The sequence below is a fragment of the Eublepharis macularius genome, chromosome 4 (assembly GCF_028583425.1).
Source record: "Eublepharis macularius isolate TG4126 chromosome 4, MPM_Emac_v1.0, whole genome shotgun sequence".
Taxonomy (NCBI): domain Eukaryota; kingdom Metazoa; phylum Chordata; class Lepidosauria; order Squamata; family Eublepharidae; genus Eublepharis; species Eublepharis macularius.
In genome coordinates, this window is record NC_072793.1 from 23,622,200 (window position 1) to 23,647,005 (window position 24,806).

Sequence of the window (24,806 nt, forward strand, 5' to 3'; positions counted from 1 at the left end):
TACGGGGTGGTTTGCCATTGCCTTCCCCAGTCATCTACACTTTACCTCCAGGAAACTGGATACTCATTTTTACCGACCTCGGAAGGATGGAAGGCTGAGTCAACCTTGAGCCGGTTATCTGAACCTGGCTTCCGCCAGGATCGAACCCAGGTCGCAAGCAGAGCTTGGGCTGCAGTACTGCCGCTTACCACTCTGCGCCACGGGGCTACAAGTTTTAGGTAGTGGATAAAGATCTTCTTGCTCAAGCATTTGTTTACTTGCTTAGTAATGTTGAATGCTTCATGCTTAGAGAATTTTATTAGTTGCCTTGCGATTGGTTTTTATAATGTTTTCAATTTGGTTGTGATGTTGTGCCCTACTTTACAGGGGGGGTTTTGTGGGGGACAGTTTTTATAGCTTTTTATATCCTGATGTCTCTACCTAACTTATAATTTTGTTCGTAGTCATTGCATCATACTATTTTCATGTTCTGATTTTTGCGATTTTTAAGCTGTTTTGAGCATTTTTGAGAATGCGGCTAATAGACATGTTAAAATTCGAAATTGTAATATAAGTTGCCCAGGCAACTGTACAGTACTGCCTTTTGCTTTGTGTCTGTCATGATACCTTGCCCATGGTTGGTTGGTTGCACGTGCTGTTTATCAAAGAATGATTGGTCCTGTTTATGTGATACCTTGATTCATATATGAATCTTGGTATTGTGTTGGTATCTGAAGAAGTGAGCTGTGGCTCGCGAAAGCTCATACCCTACCACAAATTTTGTTAGTCTTACAGGTGCAACTGGACTCTTGCTTTTTTCCCTTGGCATTGTATTGTTCAATAAATTACATTCCCATTTACCTTTGCAGAAGGTTCAAGTCAATTTCAGCCGTCCAGGCAGTTTCATTAAGACCAAGTAAGGGGTTAAAGTGATCCAGTTCTGAGCATGAGCCAACAGCAATTCCTAGTCTTGGCTGCTTAGACTCATGGATGCTTAGCAGGTGTCAGAAATGTACGTAAGCCTAAAATACTTTTTTAGAATTGTGAATGGAGTAATAATTTCAGAGGAAGAATGACTGATTCATAACAAAATTGAGAATGATGAGCAGAGGAAGTCTATATTATGAGCCCATTTATCTTCACGCTCTGCAGCTTCAGTGGCAAAGTATCCAAAAGCTTTTCCCTCAGTTAACAACCGTTGTGGATAAATCTGCTTTCTCACATCATTCCAACAGCAGTGTTTTGTCACTGCAGAACATATTACCCCAGCAGCTGTGGCATTGCAATAGTGAATCGAATGTGAATGTGTGGATGCCCAGCTATAATAACACTTGCACTGCACAATCTATACTGACCTTGCTAACTCCCAGTGAGACGTCTGGACTTGCAGCAGTTTATACAGTGGTTAACTTGGTCCCTGCACAGTTGGTGGGTGTCTTGCACACAGAATAAGTACATCTGACACCTGTTCTCGGTTTGGAAATGCCCCTAGTTCTTTTTTTTTTAATTTTAAATTCCTAATACTAATAATTACAAAAAAAGGATAAAGAGCTATTTACTTGTTAAAACAGACCAAAAAGCACAACTAGGCTCCTTTTTCTCACAAATGTTCCTTTCAATATAATGTAACATTATGTGTGGTGTAGTTGTTAAGAGTGTTGGACTGGGAACTGGGAGACCTAGGGTCAAATCCCGACACTGTCATGGAAACTCTCAGGGTGACCTTGGGCCAGTCACACTCTCAGCCTAACCTACCTCGCAGGGTTGTTGTGAGGATACACTGGAGGAGAGAAGAATGATGTAAGGAGCTTTGGACCCACTTGGGGGAGAAAGGTGGGGTACAAATGAAGTAAATAAAATACAACAAAGACACAATAATGGAATCCAAATGCTTCCCAACCTTCTTAATATCCAAAGCAGTAAGCCTAACTAACTTTACCATATCCCCATTTTTTTTAACAAATCCAGTGTTACTTGCAAGATACTGTTTTCTAAAAACTATTCAAAACGAACCTTGTAATTGTTAACAGATATTTAACCACTTCGTGTATCAATAAATCTACCATTATAACATAATTCAGTAAAAATGCCCCTAGTTCTAGCTAACCAATTCCAACGGGAAGCACAAATTTGCTCCCACTTTTGGAAGGTATTGTCACTATCAGAGATTGACACCTTATACGGGATCCATTTGTGTTGCCCTGCATCTAGTGAAAATCTTGGAAGGGCGGTTATGGATTGTGTTATGAACACAAGTATCTGGAGCATCAGTGGCATTGGCTTCCGCTCATGTTTGTTTTTGGTTATATTGTGCAGGATGAACAGCCCAGAACCTTACCTGTCCCCTCCAGCACCAGGGAGACCCATGTAGGCATGAGGAAGAAAGAAATCTGTGTGCCACTTGCAGCCAACTTCACTGCCAATAACAGGTTAGGCATATTGGCAACCAAGCTTAATGTCATACGTTTCTTATTTTTTAAAAAATTAAAGTTTAACTGATGGGTACTCCGCGAGAACTACTGTTGGAAAGCTGAAGTTGTAGCATTTCTCATCTTACCTACAGGCATTATTTCTGTGGGTATTTTGTGCATCCGCATAGGGCGTACAGTTTTATGTGAGCTGCAAATTGACATCTGCAGTAGAGTTAATCCGTATCGACTTCTTTAGCTTTGCTTTCTCTGAGGGAGGAATTCATTACCTGTTTGCAACACGTCTCCCAGTATTTTCCCCGCTAGAATGTCCTGTTTAGCATTGTCTCTTGCGTGCAGTTATCGGGAAGAGCAACAGCAAGAGAATCTGAGATAAAGTCTAATTACCAAGAATGATGTGAGTGTGAACAGCATGTGTCTTGCCGTCCTGAACTAGAGTCTGACTCAGAAAATTAGAAACTTTCTGGGAAGAGAGAGGGCTGATTTTACCAAATTATGTCTGGATAAATAAAACATGCCATTCTGACTTATATTTATCCAATTTTTTTACCAGTGGAGATACTGCACCATTTTTTTGTTCCACACTACAGTTGCCAAGTCTTAGAGGTGGCGCATGGCCCTTTAAAAGCACCATATTGCTGAGAAAGAAAGCAGGTGTTTACTTCATACGAAGTAGAAGAGAAGAGTGGATGGAGGGACGTGGGGAGCAGAAGGGCAGGAAATACAGGCTTGGCTTCTATACCTTCTTTCCACTCATACTCCTCATTGTCCATTGTCGAAATGGTCCTCCTGTGTGTGGACAGTGCTTTCCTCTCATTTATTTATATTTATTTACTTCTTTAAAACAGTTATATGCTGTCTTTCCGCTCAAACAGGGGTCCCCAAGGCAGCGAATATTAAAACGTTTTAGAAAAATAAAAAAAAAACAGTACTTAAAACAATTTAAACTTAAAACAACATTTTAAGTAGTATAAAAATAATTCAATAAAAACACAACACGAGCAACAAGGAGGAGGGCCAGTAATAGATATTGGCAGAATGCCGAATGAAGCAAAAAAAAACCCCTTCACCTACTGACAGGATGCTCTGACCTGGATAGCCCAGGTGAGCCTGGTCTTATCAGATCTCAGAAGCTAAGCAGGGTCAGCCTTGGTTAGTAATTGGATGGGAGACCTCCAAGGAAGACGAGGGTTGCAGAGGCAGGTAATGGCAAACCACCACTCACTGACAGGATAGCAATAGAAGGGGACAGACAAAACTTCTTGGGGAGGGAGTTCCAAAGTTTTGATGCCATGACCAAGAAGACTTTCTTGGGTCACCATCCATCTAGCCTCAGATGGTGAGGGCACCCGAAGCAGGGCCTCCAAAGCAGGGCCTCCAAAGAGGACCGGAGTGAATGGGTAGGTTTATATGGGAGAAGGCAGTCTGTTAGCTATGTGGCCCCAAGCAGTATAGTGCTTTAAAGCTAGCCTCTTGAATCGAGTCGGGAAGCAAATTGGGAGCCAATGTAGATAGAACAAGACTGGAGTAATTTGGTCCCTATGGCCACTTTTAATCAGCATTCTGGCAGCAGCATTCTGTATCAACTGTAGTTTCCAGACAGCCTTCAAAGGCAGCCTCATGTAGAGTGACTTGCAGCAGTCTAATCTAGATGTTATCAGGTTGTATGTACTACAGTAACGAAAGCATTCCTACCCAGAAGAGCCGAAGCTGGCGACAAGTTCCCCTAGCAACTGTTGTCACCTGTTTATCCGGCAGGAGGCTCAGGTCCAGCAGCACCCCCAAGCTACAAACCTGCTCCTTTGAGGGGGGCACAGCCCAATCTAGAACAGGAGAAAACCCAGTTCCTGGGTCAGAACTTCCCCCACTAGTAGCCCCGTTGTTTTGATGGAATTATGTTTCAGCTTGTTAGCCCTTTTCCACTTCAAGATTGCTTCCATGGGATCTGCTGCTAGAGCAAGGTAGAGCCAAGTGTCATCTGCAAATTGGTGCTAACTCAGCTCTGAACTCCGGAGGAACCCTCTCGGCAGCTTTACATCCATATTGAAAAGGATGAGGGGGGGGGGACATGCAGAACCCCATAGGCCAGAGGTCACAGGGCAGAGCAGCAGTCCTCCAACACCCCCCTGAAACCTCCCCTTGAGGTAGGACTGGAACCCCTGCAGAGCAGGGCCTCCCGGTCATGAAAGGCGGTTCGTAAGAATGCCATGAATAGTGGTATAAAAAGCCACGGAGAAGTCCAGGAGAATTAACAGGATCATACTCCCCCTGTCCCTCTTCTGGTGCACGTCATCTACCAGGGCGGCCAAAGCTCTTCCATTCCCATATCCAGGCCTGAAACCAGTTCGGAATGGAATGCATTGGCCTTTTATGAGTGGAAGAGCCTAGCCCGAGAGGGAAGAGCTCTCTGCTGCAGAGGACGGCCCCTGCGACGGACGAAGAAGAGCGCAAGTGGAAAGAAGTTACAGGATCCAAGCCAGGGATTCAGCATGTTGGTTGGCTGCTTTGCTTCTTTTAAAGGGGCAGTCAGAAGCTTTGGGGGAGGAAACGGCTAGCCTGTTTCAAACCCTTCATCATCTTTGCTCTCTTCTGAGCCGCATCAGAGTAATTGGTGCTTCCCTGAAAGGTTTGTGTTTCAAGTTTGCGATGATCTGTAGCAAGCGGAACAGGAAAATCCATTAGGTAATGCGTTCAAGAGCTACACTTTACCTGCTAATGTGGGGCAGACCAACTGATAAAGACATTGAGTGGTCGTCTGCTTGGCTGGAATATTGGGGAAAGTGATTTTTTTTAAAATACGCTAACCTTGTCCTTCTCTTCTTTGAGGAGTAACAAAGGTGCCATGGGCAACTGTGTCACCACCATGGTGCATAACAACTATTCCACTGCAGACAAGACCCCTGCACCCAAGAGCTCCAACCAGGCCACAACTTCCCTGAAGTAAGTCCCTGGATATATCTGTTTAAGGCTGTCCTTTCAACGGTCCCTATAAATAGGGAGCAGCTAGAAGGCCTAATTGTCGCGACTTCTCCTGCATTTCCAATACAAGCAAGTGTAGGGATTAGAAAGTGTTCAAAGAAGGAAGACGTATCTAGGTGTGGAAAAAACTGCAAGAATTAATGTCCACCTAGAAGTATTGAATGACAAGCCCCGCAAAGAAAGCTAGACGTATTTCTGAAGGTCAGGCTACATGTGACATTGGGGTTCTGTGACTGGAACTCCAGATATGTCTCTTTACCTTAAAAAGTGATGGTCAGGATCTGTATCCCCCATACACACACATCTGCTTTTCAATTTCAAAAGACATGTTAGGAGGTTCAGTCAATGTATTGTTGCTGGTGTGGAGCTTCATTTGCGTCTAATAGCTGGGCTAGATGTGAGCAAAAGGGAGCTTCTTTTACCATATGCTAGATGTTCAGGTTTTCCCTTTCTTGCCAGCACACTTTCATTCCTTGGCTAGGGCAAGTGTACATGTAGATGAAAGCACAAGCGTGTTTTTAATGGATTGGTGGCCTGTAAGATATGCTGTGTGACCGGATACTCCTGTTCTCAACATGTTCATCACCCAGGGCCGGATCGAGGGGGGGGCAGGGGGGGTAGTCTGCCCCCGGCGCCACCAGGGAGGGGGCCCTGGGAGCAGCTGCCAGAGGGCGCAGGCAGCAGCGCGGGCAGCCTCGCAGCCCCCCACACTGCCTTTCGCCTGCCCTGCAGGACAGGGGGCGGCCGGCTTGCCGTGCACCCCCTGTCCTGCAGGGCAGGCAAAAGGCAGCGCGGGGGGCTGCAGGGCCGCCCGTGCCATTTGCCTGTCCTTCGGAGCAGGCGAATGGCGCGGGTGGCCGCACTGCCTTTTGCCTGCCCTGCAGGACGGGGTGCACGGCAAGCCAGCCACCCCCTGTCCCGCGGGGCAGGCGAAAGGCAGCGTGGGGAGCAGTGAGGCCGCCCGCGCCATGTGCCTGCCCCGCAGGACAGGGGGCGGCCGGCTGCCCCCTCTCCTGCGGGGCAGGCAAATGACGTGGGCGGCCGCGCTGCCTTTGCCTGCCCTGCAGGGCAGGAGGTGCACAGCAAGCCGACCGCCCCCTGTCCTGCGGGGCAGGCGAAAGGCAGCGCGGGGGGCTGCGAGGCCACCCGCGCCATTCGCCTGCAGGGAGGCAAATGGCGCAGGCGGCTTCCCAGCTCCGCACGCTGCCTCCGCCATTCCGTCCTGCGTGATGATGTCACCGAAGTGACGTCATCATGCAGTGCGGGGAGGTCGGCCTAGGGTTGCCCCGGGTGCGGGCAACCCTAGATCCGGCGCTGTCATCACCCTTGCATTCATCTTTCTATAAAAGGGGGCTTTATACATGTTCAATTATTTTTCCCTTCAGGGCATAAAAAAGTGCTGTGATAGTGGGCAAAGAGCAGTGTTCTCCCTGTGTGCTGAGCTGAGGCGGACGCCCTCGAGAAATCAGAGTATTCTATGATCTGGAAAACTGGCAGATTGTTCCATCACAATTTCCCTACTGTGTGTTGCACCCCGTGGCACACAGCAGGCCCATGTTGCTGCTGATGACTGGAGCCTTGTCTTCCTTCCTTAGCAACATTATTAAAGCCACCTCCAATGAAGACACGGACAGCAGCAGCTATATGAAGTCGCAGAAGAACTTTTCCAGCAGTAACATCTTGGCTCGGAACAATAACACCACCAGCAGCACCCCCCTCAGGAGGCAGGAAGTGTCGGAAGAGGAGGCTGAGCGGTATGTATAAAAGTCCTGACAGGTAGGGGAGGAGAGAACAGGAGGAAGGGATCCCAGATTAGGTAGACCTGTTAAGAGGCAGTCACACAGCAGATCAGAAAGAGACGCAGTGCATTGCTTGTTGGTAGATTAACAGCTGTGTTTGGTTACTTCCAATTAATAGGGCAGATCTTTCACAGGATTTTCTTAATTCTCATAAAATAGCACTGATCAACTCAGGGTGAGCTCCTAGTTCTCTGCTGTGCTTCTCTGGAATGCCTAAGTTGTTTGAGTGTTGCACTCTCTGTGTGGTAGAAAGCCAAGAAGAAAGGATTCTTTTCAGACATAAGAATCTGGGGGGCAAGGACTGTTCTTTGAGTGTGGAACCTCTGAGACAGAAACTGCTTTGTGTTAGGCATAACTGCTGGCACCTTTTCCTGCCCTTTCAGGTTCATTAACCAGGTCAACTTGGCTGCTGTAACCATCCAGCGCTGGTACAGACGGCACTCCCAGAGGCACAAGGAAGGCATGACCCAGCTCGGGCGCTTACTCGCTTCCAAAAGAGAGGTTTGCTTTGCATATATGTATTTTTGAAGCCTCGTTTATACTCCTGCCCTGTGAAAAATAAGGAAAACATGCTGTTTGCTCCCTAGCAAAGAGCAAGAGTTTCAAAGTCTTGAGGGCCTGGTACGGATTTATAGCTCATACAGCAAGCTGATGAAGGTTGAAGTAAAGTACACATTGCTACATTTAAGGGGCTGAACAAGCCAGACACAAGTTTTCAGGATTATTCCCAGTAGCCAGATCATTTTGACCCATCCGGTGGCCTGTCTGTGAAATAGTACCTCCAAGCCTGTCCCTGACATTTGCTCTTCAGAAGGAATAACTTTTTATTGCACCAGCCATTTCCAGACCAAACAAACGGGTTTGTTTGCTGCAGATTTCCCAGGGCTGTGTGTTTTTTGTGTTGGATGCCCCCCCATCCAAACCCATACAAAGGAAACCTAAACGAATAATGTAGATTTACTGACATGTGGACAATTGCCGATATTGGGTTATTCTTGGTTTCCTGAGGAAATTTTCAAAGACCGCGCAGTTATTCAGTGAGAAGTAAAGACTACGAATATTGGCTGAAGGTAGAATACAAGGAGAGATGTCAAGGAACGGGAGGGGCAAAGGGATGCACAGGAGCTCATCGCCTGTCTCCTCTCTGCTAAATTTCAATGGGTCTACTCAGCTCAGCTCTGACATCCACAGTTTCACCAGATGTGGGTTTTCTTTACAGCTTTGGGGAACCAGGAGCTTGTCTTTTTTTTTTTAATGAAACTTTCATAGAGATTTACTATCCTCCTTTATGCAGAATTGGATCTTGGGCCTGTTGTTCCAAACTCTTCACAATTCTGGGTATGTTCACATTTTTTGGCAAAGCTGAAAATAGTCTGATCTATAACAGTAATTGGGCAGTAGTTCATGCAAAAATTATTTATTTTATGTTGTTTATAGTCCACCTTTCTTGATGGGACTCAAGGCATATTGCACGGAATAATACAGTCAACAGGTTAGGATGTCCCGCTGACAATGCAATAGGATTTGCAATGTAGAAATGTGGAACCAACCAGAGATCAGAAACAGTGGTGAAGCAAGGCATAAGTACAAATATGACACATTAAATGATGCAGAAATTACATAGCGGGAACCTGCTTACAGCAGCAGATGGTACAAACTATATACAGAGGTATAAGTCTACAAAAGACCACAAAAGCCAGATAAAATGCCTTTGTTCTCCTTTGTCCTGTAGTAGCAGAGCTCTTAATCTGTTAATTGTCCTATATCCAAAATGATCAGAGGTATATCTTCTGAAACTTCTTGATTTTTTTTGTTGTTTATCAATGTGCTGGGAGGCATTGCTGCTGTATTTGCTTCTATTTTTACGTCATTGGTCATGCTGCTGTGCGTGTCCTAAGTGGAGCTTCTTGTAGGACACACATTACACCTATCTTGCAGCAGTTTCACTGGCTCCCAGTAGAATTCCGGATCCAGTTCAAGGTGTTGGTTCTGACCTATAAAGCCCTAAACGGACTGGGACCAGCATACCTAAGGGACCGTCTCTCCCTGTATGTGCCCCAGAGAGCGCTTTGTTCAACCGGAAAACATCTGGTGGTCCCTGGCCTTAGGGAGGCTCGGCTGGCCTCTACCAGGGCCAGGGCCTTTTCGGTCCTGGCCCCAACCTGGTGGAATTCTCTGTCTGATGACACTCGGACCCGCCAGGATCTTGTATCATTTAGGCGGGCCTGTAAGACACAGATGTTCCGCCAGGTATATGGTGGAGGCTAATTTTAATCCATCATTGCTGAGCCTTCCACCGGAGAGTCCGCTGCTGGCTGCCCCAAAAAGGGGTACAGTATTCTGTCTGTCTGCTACTACCTCCCCTTTTTGTATGCTGATGGGCAGGAGTGCCCCGTCTTGGAATGGTCTTATTGATTGCTGTTTTTATGCTGTGATTATTGTTTTTATGTTGTATTTTAATCAATGTTGTACCTCGCCCTGAGCCCGCTTGCGGGGAGGGCGGGTTAAAAATATAATTAATAAAATAATAATAATAATAAAATAATTAATAGTCAACTGTACCCTGCTTTTCTGTTTTCAAGAAACTCAACGGGTTAAGACCATATGTCATTTGATCATATGGTATTAGACGTCAAGATATTAAGAATATCTTGATGTCTAATAATAGGCGTTGCTTGAAAATAGAAAAGCAGGGTCTAATTGACTAAAAAGCGGATTACAGATTAGGAGCTCCAATGGGTTAACAAAAGGATTTGGGCAGGGAGGTGGGACAGAGAGCCAGCTCTCGTCGTCCCTGAATAGAGTGCTGATAACCTGCACTGAACTCTTCTGCTGTGTGTCATTTAAGGAAAGGCAGCAGCAACTCAAGGAGGAGGGCAACATCCTGGACTTACCGCGGAGGCGAGAGGAGGAGAGGAGGAAGATTCGAGAGGAGAAGGCACGTCTGGCCAGGAAAGCAGCCATCCAGGTACAGGCTCCGTATGAGCGTTGTGCATCTAGGGAGGTGTTATTGTTCTGTTGTGCTCAACAAAAACAGCGGGGAGGTACGTTTACTGGTCCTTCATGTTGGAGGAGCGTGTGAATGAGGACAGAGGTTTCACACACAATTGTTTGTTCTAGGAGCTGCAGCAGAAGCGGGTCCAAAAAGTTTTGGATACCCAACGCTTGGTCGAAGAGGAGCTGGCAATTATGAAAGAAAGCAAAAAAACAGCCAGAAGAAAGCCTGGGAAGCCTGGCTCTGTGAAGAACAGCAGCCCTGCCAACAGCATTATCAAAGCCAACAATGCAGGTGAGAGTTATTGGCAGACTAGGGAAGTATAGGTCTAGGTGTCGCCTGAATGTCCCTGTACACTAGCTGCGGACCTTGTAGACAAAAGTAATCCTATCAGATTCCCGGCAACTGTTACCAAAGCTGTTTGATCACACAGGTCCTAGTGTGCCAAAAACAAAATGCATGCTAGAGACGCATACAGGGCGAAGAATAAGTTGAAAGAGAAATCCAGATTGTACAGGCAAGCTAGCAGTGTTATAGGAGAAGATATAGGCAACTGATTCCAAAAGCTCATAGTTACTGGGGGGTAGGACCTAGACCTGGGCATTTTTGAAAAACCAGTTAGATCCAGCAATCTGTCAGCAGAAGGCACTGATGGTTACAGGTCTTCCCTGGGTCCCCCCTCGCCTGGGACAGGTCATGGGACTTGTGTGGAATAGTAACCACATTGGTCAGAAGGCTGCAGTGCGAAGAGGGAGGAGATGAAATTGCTCTTCCTGCCCCTTCCCTCAGTAGCGCTCCACTGACAGAAGAGGAAGCAGGGAGCAGTTCCCCCCCCCTTTTCCTTCTTCACAGTAGTCCACTGTCTCGTATGGCTGGCGTGGCAATCCTGGGAATAAATTGCTGACGGTGGAAGCAAGGAAGATGTGCTTCATCCATCCCCACTAGAAACATCACACCTGAACTGTATAGTGTTACTGCTGTATCGCAGTTTTAAGAAGTCTCCTAATAGACAAGGTCCTCCATTCCAGAGTGCTTACTATTGTATACCTACCTACTTCATATCAAGAATTCAGGAAGTCCATTGTGACACATGCTCATTTTTCTCCCTGTAGTGAGCAATAGAAATTAAAGCTTAACAAACTATGCCTTTGTGCACATAATGAAGAATTCTTTCCATCTTAATACTCAAAATATTTATTGCTCCAGATATGTTCCTTTGCACATCTGTAAAACACTAAGCCCTGAAATTTTCACAGGTATGGTGTGCCCACTGTAGCAAATTCTATTTTTATTTGCAGATGCTCATTTCCACTTGGCAGCCACAGATGTAGAAGAAAACTCTACCGTGGCATGTCTCTCTATCCCAGGACAAAACAAACTACCTGAAGAGCAGCCACAGGTGCCACCTTCTGTCTTCTTCAAAAACTTAGCCTTTTTTTGCTTTTTACCACCTCACGTCCTAGTTTGCACAATTCCCTTTTTTGTTTGTTTGTGAAGAAGTGTTGTTTGGCTGGGAAACAATTCCCTTGCAAAACTTATTCTGCTCTCCCATTTGAATGAAATTCACAGTTCTGCCCATGCAGCGCTCTTTGTATGATCTCAGCCTACATGGATTCTCTCTGTTGCCTAGGATGTCAGCTCTGGGAAGATGCCCAGTGAAGACCTGGAGACTATGGTCACTGTGGCAAGCAGGGCACAGTCCAAAGTGACCCTTCATGAGCTGCTGGACACTCTAAAGCTGTTGGAGGAGGAGCCAGAGCTGCCGCCGCTGCCGCAGCCAAAAGCCTGCAAGGAAGATAAATACGCTTGGATCGATGGGGTAACTAAGACGAGTGGGGTGAGGCGAGGAAAAGGTCTCCCTCCTTTTATCTGTTTTCTATGACTTACGCTGACATTATGCTCCTGAATCAGCAACCTGGCTTGGATTTGGGGGGGGCAGGGCTCATTTCGAGGGGGAACGCACAGGAATGCAGTTCCGGCAGTTCCCCAAAGAGGTCACATGTCAGGTGGCCCTGCCCACCTGACTCTCGGCCATTTTGGGCCCGTTTCAGCCTGGATCGGGCCTCTGACGGGTGGTAGATCACTTTCCCACTCAGCAGCAGCCCAATCCTGACCATTTGGGGCCCCTTTTTGGCCAAAAAAAGAGTGCTGCTATTTTTAATATCTTTATATAATGCTTTTAATGTTTTATGATAATGTTTAATGAAATGTTTTAAATGTTTTTAATGCTGTTATCCGCCCTGAGCCTGCTTGCGGGAAGGGCGGAATATAAATATGATAAAATAAATAAATAAATAAAATAAATTTTCAGCCCCTTTTTGCCATTTTTGGCCCAATTTCGGCCCTGAATGGCCAGGAGTGAGTCCAAAACAGTAAGGATAGGTGATGTCAGGGGGTGTGGCATAATCAGTTATGCTACTGACACACTTTCGGTGATGGCAAGGGGCGTGTTATATGCTAATGAGTTATGCTAATGAGTTATTCTAATGAGTTCCTCCCACTCTTTTTCTACGAAATGACCCCGGGTGGGGCGTGGGTTGTTTTTGTGTGGACAAGAAATCCCAGAGAGTGAGAGATGCACCATACTGCCCTCGCTCACTGTCTTGAGTTGGTTTCTCGTTGAAGCTGGCTGGCTGTGAATTTTGAGCTCCAGCCCCTTCCATCAAAATGGTTTGCTTAGTCATCTGAAAGAGAAACAGAGCTGAGGAAGGAGTCCCTTCAATATTCAGGAGTTCCTTTCTTTCACCAAACTCCATTCAGTACTGAGTCACAGTTAGTGAGCTCGGGAATGGTTCTGTTGGGATTAGTGGACAAACGAGCCTTCATCCACAGCAGTTTTATCTGTCCACGGCCTGCGAGTGATCTGCTTCTTCTGCATTGCCATTGCTTTTCCAGTCTAACCCAGTGTTTTCCCCTCTAACGCAGGAGGCAGATTCGAATTCTCTTACTGCTGACAACCTGGAGAGGTTTGGAAAACTGAACTGTTCTCCGGGAGTCCCCGAGGAAGGAACTCTGCTCTCAGAGGCCAAGCTTCAGAGCATCATTAGCTTCTTGGATGAAATGGAGAAATCTGAGCAGGAGCGGCCCAGATCTGCTGCCTCTGCCTCACAGCGAGAGGTGAGTCCCTGGGTACTAGTATTCAATTCAATTCAGTTCAATTCAAATACCTTTAATGGCATACAAAGATCTAAGACAGCAAACAGGTCACTATAAAATTACATAAAATATCAGAAGTCAATATATTTATACAAAACTTGTATGAATCTTAAGCACACCCACTAAAAACTCTGCAACCACTTTAGAAATCGCTGTATCATTATCCTTTAACAGAAAACGACAAAAAGATAGATTGTTCTGGTGTTCAATACGTTTTGGCAACCTCTCAAACAGCATTCTCCACAACTTACCATATAAATGGCATTCCAAAATTATATGCTGGATGGTATCTGGGCAGTGGTGGTGCATGCCTGTAATCCCTGCTGTTGGGAGGCTGAGGCCGGCGGATCGCCTGCACCCAGGAGTTTGGGGCTGCAGCGGATGTTAGCAGAGCTGGATTCGCGCTCCCGCCTCGATGGGGACCCGCTTGGTTTGGGATAGCGTCTGTCCACGGGGTACTAGTAAAAATGGGAGTGGTCAGTTTGCAGGGAATTCATCTGTCCCCGCATTCGTCGCCACCTGATGGAAGCAAAAAAGAAGGTCGGAATCGAAAGCTCATACGTTCAGATCTGGATAAGAACCATACCTGGTTGCTCTAACTTCTTCCATAAATGCATCTTTTTTTTTTAACGTATGGTTTTTTTGAGACGCCTGGGATAACTAAATGCACCCTAGACAGAGAGAGTTTGCGACTAGAAAATTGTGAGCTTAATCCCTTCAGAAGATGTTGCATAACAGAGACAATGCCTTGGGTCCTGATTGATGGGTTCGCCTGTTGAGAGAACTGTCAGCAAGGCTCATGGTTTCAGCAGCCTAATATTTTAAATTCCTGGAGAAGATTGCCCTTTGTTCTAACGCAGTCCATTTCCGGTTGTGTTGTCTCCCAGGGGCTGTTGTCTGAAGAAGAGCTTGCTCACCTGGAACAAGCCTCAGCTGTTGCCACAGAGGTCACCAGCTCCATCATGCGGCTGAAGCTGGAAGTAGAAGAGAAGAAGAGAGCCATCACATTGCTGCAGACAGCACTGGTAAGTGGTTAGAGCCAAATTCCTGGGCAGTCTGCATGTGCTAGAGAAGTGGGAGACTGTGTTATGTGTAGAGGGTTTAGTTGTATTATGTGAGAAGGTTCGTGGGTTTTTTAAACCCTGTGCAGCCAGATAGGTAGAACCCTGCATTGCCTACCAACCCGTGCTTTTGCCAACTGGTTTGAGAGGCTAGATTGAGCCAAGAGCATCGGCCTGGGCCTAGGGATTGGCATGTGTGTGGTTATTTCCCTGTCCTTTCTCCCTTATCTTGTTGTTTAACTGACTCTACACAGCAAGGCTTTTGGCTGTTAATATGCCCTGGGTTTTGCCCCCTATCCTGGCAGGCTCAGCAGCGAGAGCTGACTGTGCGGCATGTCAAAGAGACAGAGAAGGAGCTGAGCCACCAGCTAGCACTGCAGCGGGAGCACTACGAGGCAGCTATCCAGAGGCACCTGGCCTTCATTGACCAGGTAACTCTCCCCTTTTCCTTTTGTAGATAGAAAGGTAGAAAAGTTCTTCTGTCCCATGCCCTTTTGTTTGCAGTCCTCCTCTTAGAATCCTTTGCATCGAAAGCTTCCCAGCCCTTTCTCAGAGTCATTTAAAAGAACAGTTCGAGGTGCAGTGCTTGACTAGGAGGGTGGGAAGGAGGTCTCTGCTCCCGTTCTCCCTCTGGATAAGATGGCAACCTGAGACAGTTTATTCTCTGATGACTAGTTAGCATTGCATTATATTGGGTTCAGTAACAGGGCATTCTCTGACTTACCTTTCATTATATTATCGCTGCAGCTGATTGATGATAAGAAGGTTCTGAGTGAGAAATGCGAAGCAGTGGTGACCGAGTTGAAGCAAGTGGATCAGAAATATACCAAGAAAATTGCCCAGATGCAGGAGCAGCATGAGCTGGTGAGGAAAAAAAAGATTACTCCTCCCATCACCTCCGTGGCTCTTAATTTATCTAGATGTTCTAAAACTGTTGTCGATCTGAATAGTTCCAGTTTGGAGAGAAACTAGGGGAGGCAGGAAACTATTTTAGCGTCTTCCAGAGAGCTGCATCCTAATCAGTCAAAACAAATTGGAAGTGCAGAATAAAATGGGTGTCGGGCATTGGATTTGTGAAACTGCTAATTTAGAGGAAAAAATTCCCATTAAAAATATCTCATGCGGAGGCTATGGGCTTCTTTTGGTATGTTGTACTGGAGGAGTGGGGGGAGATGACCTGAGTGGAAAATTTCAGCAATACCCATCAAAGCATCGTCCGGCTATGTTGGATGCTTTGTACTTGGTCAACCCATTTATGACGCGGGTGGTACAAATGCTGACTCTGAGGGATGGTGCATTTGGAGCCCCGTGTTCCTTTTCTAGTAAACAGAGTGCCTTCCATGTCCTTGCGTTAGGTAGTGATCCTCTTTTAGCCAAAACGAGATAGTCATATTAGGAATAAAGCAAAATGTGAACTATAGCTGGGGGTTCCTCTGTAGATCTTAGGTCTCTCAGCAACAATGACAAAATGAATTGTGCTGGTTCATAAAAACATAACAGCTGGAAGGGTACCCAAGGATCATCTAGTCCAACCCCCTGAACAATGCAGGAAATTCAAAGCCCCTGTTGACCCTTGCTCTATGCTCAGAGGAAGGCAAAAAGCTTCCAGGATGCCTGGCCAATCTGGCGTGCAGGAAAATTCCTTCCTGACCCCAAAATGGTAATCCTCATTACCCAGGACAAATAAGAAAGGGTCATGAGAGCCTAGTACTGGCTCGTCCCTTCCTTCTCTCCCTCTCATGATCTGCCTAAATTCATACTGGGTCATAGAATCAGCATTGCTGTCAGGCGGCAATCTGGCTCTTCTTAAAACCTCCAAAGAAGAACAGCCCACCCCCTCCGAGGAACCCTGTTCCCCCGAGGAACCGTTCTAATTGTCAGGAAGTTTTTCCTAATATTTAGCTGAAAGCTCTTTTGTTTTCATTTTAACACATCGGTTCTGGTCCAGCTCTCCAGAGCAACAGAAAACAACTTTGCTCCATCAGCTGTGTGACAGTCCTTCAAATACTTGAAGATGGCTATCATATCACCAATCAGTCATCTACTCTCCAGGCTAAACATAACCCAGCTCATCCAACCTTTCCTCATGGGACTGGGTCTCCAGACCCCTCACCATCTTTCTTGCCCTTCTTTGGACACATTCCAGCTTGTCAACGCCCTCCTTAAACTGTGGTACCCCAAACTGAACGCAGTACTCCAAGTGAGGTCTAATCAGAGCAGAGTAAAGCGATACCATAACTTTGTGAAATCTGGACACTACTGTTGATACAGCCTAAAATCACATTTGCCTTTTGATTTTTCCTACCTAAATGCAGAACTTTGTTTATCTTTGTTGAGATTCATTTTGTTCGTTTTAACCCACATTTACAGTCTGTCAGGATCATCCTGTGTCTTGATTCTGACTTCTGCTGTATTTGCAACCCCTCCCAATTTAGTATCATCTGCAAATATAATGAACATCCCCCTCTATTCCTTCATCCAAGTCATTTCTAAAGATGTTGAACAACACAGGGCCCAGGGCAGATCCCTGAGGCCCTCCACTTGTCACATCTCCAAGAGGATGAGAATTGAGGAACCATTTACAAGTACTCTTTGGGTGCAATTTGTCAACCAGTTACAAAGCCAACTAATAGTCAGATCCGTACTACATTTTTGTAGGAAAATATAGCAGAGATTGTGCAAAGATTGCACATTGGAAGTAATGGGAATAGATTCACAAACACACACTCCAGTGTAAGAATACTTTACTAAAGGATAAAAAATTAGGTTACATTTGGAGAAAATAATAAATTGCTAAGCTGACTACATCTTGCTAGTAAAGTGACTTACAGTAGACACAAGAAGAAGTGAAGTAGTGGAAGAGGAAAGGTGAACAAAGAGCAATAAAACTTCAGTATATAGCATCAATTAATTGCCCTCAATAAACAAACTGCCTAATAGAAAATCCTAATCTTACTTCATTATGCTTAGTGACTCCCCTTTCTACGGTGGGAATCTTATTCGAAGCTCTAATGGTTACATTCAAAGTATGTTTATTAATTAAGTAGGAAACACAAACAGTTTAACTCTTTCATGACTGAAATGAAAACACTTGCTAAATTCCCACAATGTTACCTACATGTCAACCTCTTATCCAGAGGTTATTTATTTTAGATATTTATACACAACTCTTCTCCCCAAAGAAGTTTACAACATTATTCTCCTCTCTTCAGTTTTTTCCCAGCAACCAAGTGAGGTAAGTTTGGGAGAGTAAGTAGCCCATAGTCAACTTGCAAGCTTTGTGGACAGAATGGAGATTCAAACCTGGCTCTCCCAGATCAAGCCCAACAGTGTAACCACTACACCATGCTGGTTTTACAACATGGTCACAGTGAACTCCTCTGGGTCTGTCAATTCCTACTGAAACGACTTGACAGAAAGGACATAGCTCACTGGACTCGTCTTCCTTTTCCCTTCGTTTAGTCAGCTGCTTAGACTGAATGGAACTGGGTAACATTTAAGTATAGCACATTGCCTACGGCTAATGCAGATTAGACTTTGTGTTTGACACGGAAAAAAATGAATGTGTCTATCAAAAGAGCATCGCACTGACAATACTATTGGGGGGAACGGGGGGAGGGAGTTGTGTTTTTTGCCTATAAATGTTTGTGAAAAGGTCGGTAACGCTGTGTACCCAACAACTTTGGTGCTAGCAGATGGCACAAATCCTTCTCTCCTGGCTTATTAGCCTATATCAGCCGTTACAGAGATCTGTAGCAATTAGTCAAGAAAGGTGCACCTGCAGAATTGGATTAGGGGATGTGTGGATCCCGCGCTTCCATCTTTCTGTAAGTCCAGCAGCATTGCAAGGTAGTCCGGCTCTGGTGGCCTGTACTTGGTCCTGCTCTGTTGCATGTCCCTTCCCCACAAAGGTGAAAGGCTTCTGGTGCTTGGATTGGCAGCTTTCTGGAAAGCACTTTGAACAGATACGGTAGCACAACCGCTTCTGCCCTCAGGTGTGGGATGCCTTCAAGGCATCATCCATGTGCTGTGGAGGACCCTGCTTTCTGCTCCAGCTTCCTCTTTGTGCCAGCTTTCCAACACACCTTTCCATTTCCCTCTGTCTCTCATCTCTCCCTCTTTCTCTCTAGGTATGGCGCACTCTGGGCCCCCTCTGTGAGGTAAACTTTTTCTGTGCATATTCTTTGGCCCTTTTCGTCATCTGCCTGGCCTGATCCTATAGGCTGAATGATTCTTAATTTGTACGAGTGGTGCCTGGCCTACCTATTTCTTCAGGGATATAGGCAGGGTAGGAAAGGAATTGCAGCTTGGAGCAAAGAAGTGTTCACTGTTAGTGACATGCTGTGTGCCTTCCCTGAGTATCTGCTGCAGAAGTTGTTTTAGCCAGTGATGTGTCCTCTGCAGGGTGGGGTAGAGGCTGTTGAACAGCCTTTTGGTGGAAGTGTTGTAAAGCAAACCAGTCAACATTTCATATTGGCATACTTTACAGCTTTCACATACATCGTTTGTACTAATGTAACGCGGTAGATAGATCCAGGTTGAAATCCTCACATCCATGCTCGCATTCACACTTTGGGTAGACTTGGGGAAGGCTGAGATGATACATTTTTCAGAACATGAAAGGTGGCATGAAAGAAAAAATGGCTGCTAATGTTGTGCTTGCTCAGCCCACTTTTCTATGTGTTAAACAGGTTTGGTGAGTTATTGTTGGATTTCCAAGATCTGTTTGAGCAGAAGTGACTGTGCTCCCATGAACAAGCATGTGTGCCCCATGTTAAGGAAAATGTCTCTCGAACCTCTCTCTCAGGTCTTCTTCAGTGCTATTGCCTGTCTCCCGTGCAAGTCACTATCGCGCAGAGTAGTTCTGAAGATGAATCATTACGTAAAAGCACTTCCATGGATTCAGTGGGAGATATTCAAGCACATGCTTAATTTTTCGGTTAATTTAATGGGATTTAAAAAGACTGCCTAATGTCTGGGCATGCTGTAGGAATGCTAATGAGGTTTCTTCAGTCACCAGTCAAAGAAGCAAAATCGGAAAGAGTCCAGTAGCACCTTTAAGACTAACCAACTTTACTGTAGCATAAGATTTCAAGAATCACGGTTCTCTTCGCTACAGTAAAGCTTATGCTACAGTAAAGTTGGTTAGTCTTAAAGGTGCTACTGGACTCTTTCCGATTTTGCTACTACAGACTAACACGGCTAACTCCTCTGGATCTACAGTCAAAAACATTTACCTGTGGGGCACTACCTTTAGTTCTGCTGTTGGGCGAAATATATGCTGTTTGAGCAAAGTAAAAATGGACTCTGTCTCACAGATGAAGACAACATCTGAAATTGAATTCAGACAGACAACTGGGTTATTAAAGCACAGGGAATGAATATAATACCTAGCAAAACTTGAAGTACTCCATCGGACTTTGAGGCTTGCAGGGAGAGCGGACTATAAATAAAATAAATATGTGGATGTTTTGAGCAGAGTTGTTGATGTCCCTTGAGGTCTACATCTCTCTTCAGAGTCTGGCATCAAGTCCTTCAAACATGTCCCATCTCATTTTGAATTCTAGTTGCAAGAAAATTCTTTACTAACAAGAAAACAATCAAATTATTCTTTGGTTGTTGTGGATTTTCCGGGCTGTATCGCCGTGGTCTTGGCATTGTAGTTCCTGATATTTCACCAGCAGCTGTGGCTGGCATCTTCAGAGGTGTAGCACCGAAAGACAGAGATCTCTGACACTGAGAGATCTCTATCTTTTGGTGCTACACCTCTGAAGATGCCAGTCACAGCTGCTGGCGAAACGGCAGGAACTACAATGCCAAGACCACAGCGATACAGCCCGGAAAATCCACAACAACCATTGTTCTCCAGCCATGAAAGCCTTCGACAATAAATTATTCTTTGTTAGAATAAACTTTGTATGTTTACTTCTGTCTCACACTCATACCACTACTTGTAAGTACACTTGCAGTAAGTGTTAGCTAATTCTCTTAGTGTATGAATTTCTGATAAAACGGTGAAGGAAAGTTCTCTAATGTTCCTCATTGCAGTATGAATTCGATAAGAAACCTAACCAGAATAAGCCACACACAAAAATCAGTGCTGCAAGGTATGGAGCAGCTTTCTCCATCTACGGAAGGTATACTTCGTGATTGTTCAGGCAGCTTCTTTATATTGCATTGCTGTTGTCTAATGAAGTTTGTACCTGGTTGGTGTCTTCCCATTGTCTTTGTTTTTTCCGCACAGGAAATAAAGAAGCTGAAGGAGCTCATGAGTGCCACAGAGAAGATCCGCCGAGAGAAATGGATCGATGAGAAAACCAAGAAAATCAAAGAAATTACTGTTAAAGGTACAGCGAGGCATGTTTGAGACTACCCTCCTGCACCAACAGGTAGCTTTTGCATGAGTTAGTGGAGCAAACTCGACCCACTGCAAGTGGGTCAGTTGCATCCCCTCCTTTCTGAAATGGAGCTAGTATGGTCCTGATCTTTAGGGAGGAAAATGGGAAGAATCTAGCCCTAAATCAGCCATGTGGTGCAAAAGAGGCTCTTTACATTAGGCGAATCAGTGCGGGGGGGCGGTTCCAATGGTCCTCCTTTTGGGGGTGTACTTAGTGGGCATTGTGCATTTGCTTTGTGCTGTTGGGATCACAGATCAGACTATTCCTCAGTGTTCCCTCTCCATCCAAGTATTGAAGATGGTGTCTTGTTTGGGAACAAGCATATCACCAAGGCAAGACTTGGGTAGATACGCATATCCATATCTACAGTGCACAAGTGTCCTTCATTCACCAAGTCAGCCGGCACTTGCCAAATACCATTTATTTGTGAGAGCTTGTGCAAAATGTGACTATTTTGGCAAGCAGAGGAACAAGAAGGTATGGGGAATGGTGGGTGGAGGGGACTCTGGCTGCGGCTCAGTCTCTCTCTCAGTTCCATACACCAACAAGATATATCTGAAAAAGGAAGCTTTTACTTTCAGATGCTGACCCCCTGAAAAATCTTCATAGTCTGTAAAGTACCACCGTACTAAAATCCTGCTGCTTACGTACTCATCTCCTGATCGCTGCTCTCACTTTTTCCCTCCAGGTCTGGAACCTGAGATTCAGAAACTGATTGCTAAACATAAGCAAGAAATCAAAAAGCTGAAAGCACTGCACGAGGCAGAACTATTGCAGTCAGATGAGCGGGCAGCCCGGCGCTACGTCCGCCAGGCCGAGGAGCTGAAGGAGATGCTGGAACATGAGAAGGAAGAACAGGGGCAACGAGAGAGGGAGTTGGCAAGGCAACGGTATGAAGAGACAGGGAAACGAGTGGCAAATTTACAAGAAGGAATGGGGAAATGGAAAAGGGGCTAACAAGGCAGTCCGGCGTGGAGGCAAGCAGAATAAAGACTAATCTTGCACGGCTGTGGGACAGGTCAGGAAAGATGTGGAGCACAGAAACAGAATGTTCTTGCTCCTCTTTCAGAATCAGAATGCCTGCATGCCCCAGGGCACCTTGGCAAAATAAATAACACTGACATCCTGCTAATAGTTTACCCCTGTGATGTTTTTAATGTGTGACTGCCTAATTCTAAGAGCACAAAATACCACCTTTACCAAAGACAGGGAGACATGCCTGTCTTTACCAGTCGAAAGATATAACGGATGAAAATCATATGAGCAGTGAGGAAACCTGATCAGTAGGGGCAGTATAAATTTGGCTCTTACAGATAAATACAAGCCACCACGAAATACAAAAGGAGGTAAAGTTTCAATTACAGCTCTCCCACAAGAACAGAGTATCTGGAGTCAGCTAATACCCTCTCAGCGACCTAACCGTTCGGCAAGTGATAAAGCATTTACTCTAGCTAAGAAAAAAAGTTGACAAAATTGGGATTATTAAAAAAGCAAAATAACTCGGCAAAACAGGCAGAAGAGGGGCTGAGAAGCCCCCCAAATGGGAGAATGTCTCCTAGCATCTAAATTAATGGCCTCCTGATCTATTCTCAGTTATTCTAAAACCTTCTCTCTAACACTTGAAATATCAAAGGAAGGAAAAGACAAATTAAATCCTAAGCTCAGCAACTTGTCCTCCATTAATTTCTTCTAAAGCTTCATGGGGATCAAGATGGGTCCTTTTTAAAAGTTCTAGTACAGACTCATGGTCCAACAAAAATAATTTAAATTTTACTGCTGCTACCCAGGCCAAACAGGACGTTTGGCTGAAACCTCGTTCCAACAATAAATTGGAATTTGAAACACGTTTAGGGAGACGCAAAAGAACACTCAGAAAGGAAGGCTGCACAGACTCTAGCTTAGCCTGAACTGCCAGAATCCAAATAGGAGCTCCATAAAGTAAAGTAAGACGACATTTTTGCTCGGTAGACCTCCAATACTGTCGGAATAAAGTGTCACCCAGATTGAAAAAAGAACCTCATAATAGCAGCCAAATGAACTTTCGATATATTGTCGAAGGCTTTCACGGCTGGAGAACGATGGTTGTTGTGGGTTTTCCGGGCTGTATAGCCGTGGTCTTGGCGTTGTAGTTCCTGACGTTTCGCCAGCAGCTGTGACTGGCATCTTCAGAGGTGTAGCACCAAAAGACAGAGATCTCTCAGTGTCTCTCAGTGTCTGAGATCTCTCAGTGTCTCTCAGTGTCACTGAGAGATCTCTGTCTTTTGGTGCTACACCTCTGAAGATGCCAGCCACAGCTGCTGGCGAAACGTCAGGAACTACAATGCCAAGACCACAGCGATACAGCCCGGAAAACCCACAACAACCAAATGAACTTTTGTTCCTTCCAAAACAGTAAGAGAATTAAGATGGGTAGAAACAGAAAGATGACAGAAAACAAACTGCTTTTATATTGTGTATGTTTAATGGTTGATGAGGAGCCACTATAGTTTTCTGGAGGAGGCAGCCACCCAGCAAATAGCTCACTTTTGTGATCGTTAGCCAGGCTTAAAATACTGGGCATGGATTAGGTATTCTGCTGGGTTAGTTACTCACCTTAGCAAAAACTATCGCTAATATGCACATTGGCAACAGTCCTCCTCCTAGAAGGTGGTCTTCTGGCAGCCAGCCTTGGCTTCAAAGGACTAGCACGGGGATCTTGTGTAGTGCTGCAGGGAGAGTTCAATGGGTGGGAAGACAGGAGCAGAGCAGAGCAAGATATAGGTGGGCATTTTCTAGAACAGGGGTGGCCAAACTGCAGCTTGGGAGCCACATGTGGCTCTTCTAGACATACTGTGTGGCTCCCAGAGGTCTCCGAGTATTGCCGTGGCCATACATTTTATTTTAGTTTATTTCCCTCTCTCTCACACTTTCCTCCCTCTCTTTCTTTCTTTCTTTCTTTCTTTCTTTCTTTCTTTCTTTCTTTCTTTCTTTCTTTCTTTCTTTCTTTCCATGTCTTTCATAGTTTCAATAAAAATGTTGGGGTTGCCAGGTCTGACTCAGAAAATGCCTGGGGACTTTGGGGGTGAAGCCAAGCAAAGATGTGACATCACTTTCGTGATATCACTTCCAAGTCAAAGATCAGGTGATGGCTCTTCCCAAGCTCCACCACTTCCGATGATGTCACTTCCAGCATACCGCACCAAAGCCCCACCCCTTCCTGTGATGTCACTTTCAGGAAACTCCCCCAAACCCAACTTTTCACCTGAAGTCACTTCAATGCATCATGCCTTGCGGCTCTCAAACATCTGATGTTTATTCTATGTGGCTCTTACATTAAGCAAGTTTGGCCACCCCTGTTCTAGAAAGTAGCTTGCACAGTTGCTCTTACCTTCTAGGTGAGCCTTCACTCAAGCCAGGCTCATGGCCTGTGCTGTGCGGGGCTCCTTGTCCTGCCACAACTTTCTAGTCTCTTCCTTTTGTGCTAAGCTTCACACCTGGGTTCTTTTAATAGCTTTTTGTACCTCCTTTATGTTTCCTCCAGAAGAGGAAGCTGTTGGCCTCTTTGCTTCCCCCTAGACAGTAGCTTAAGACAAGTATACATATCACTCGGAAAGCCTCTCTCTGAAGGAGCCCTTTTTACACAGGTATGAGAAGCAATTGGAGCAGGAGGAACAAGCTTTGCAGCAGCAGCGGCGCCGACTCTACAATGAAGTGGCTGAAGAAAAAGAGCGGCTAAACCAGCAGGCAGCCAGGTGAGTGAAGGCCGGTAGGTGTGGTTAGAGGGTTTGCTCACACGTGGCAGTTCAGTGTATAAAACTCACGAGAGAGCATTAACATGAACAACCTTTATCCTGTAAGTTGGTTTGTGTTAGGATGTGGTGCCTTACAACAATTAAACAATAGAACTATGGAACATGAAGCTAGTAACATAAAATCAGCAGCATAAAGCTAATAAAAATGTCATAGGATGGCAGGCTGCCCCAGCAGGACCCACTGGCTAGCTCCATGTCTACCAGCAAAGATGTGAGGAG

The 24,806-nt window shown here is 45.4% G+C and overlaps 1 protein-coding gene across 8 annotated transcripts in view; it reads left to right on the top strand.

Moving 5' to 3' along the window:
• Positions 1–24,806, top strand: part of CEP131 (centrosomal protein 131) — a 52,846-nt gene that overhangs the window by 13,990 nt on the left and 14,050 nt on the right. For 5 of the 8 annotated variants that reach the window (XM_054977016.1, XM_054977017.1, XM_054977024.1 and 2 more), the window contains 16 exons: positions 2,296–2,408; positions 5,235–5,348; positions 6,983–7,141; positions 7,570–7,687; positions 10,035–10,154; positions 10,307–10,475; positions 11,480–11,580; positions 11,812–12,000; positions 13,107–13,298; positions 14,225–14,362; positions 14,704–14,829; positions 15,146–15,262; positions 18,529–18,558; positions 20,643–20,745; positions 21,485–21,686; positions 24,420–24,527. In XM_054977016.1, the coding sequence (XP_054832991.1) occupies positions 2,296–2,408; positions 5,235–5,348; positions 6,983–7,141; positions 7,570–7,687; positions 10,035–10,154; positions 10,307–10,475; positions 11,480–11,580; positions 11,812–12,000; positions 13,107–13,298; positions 14,225–14,362; positions 14,704–14,829; positions 15,146–15,262; positions 18,529–18,558; positions 20,643–20,745; positions 21,485–21,686; positions 24,420–24,527 (2,099 nt within the window). The remainder of the gene's footprint in view (positions 1–2,295; positions 2,409–5,234; positions 5,349–6,982; positions 7,142–7,569; positions 7,688–10,034; positions 10,155–10,306; positions 10,476–11,479; positions 11,581–11,811; positions 12,001–13,106; positions 13,299–14,224; positions 14,363–14,703; positions 14,830–15,145; positions 15,263–18,528; positions 18,559–20,642; positions 20,746–21,484; positions 21,687–24,419; positions 24,528–24,806) is intronic. The other 3 variants (XM_054977018.1, XM_054977020.1, XM_054977021.1) reach the window with 3 other exon arrangements.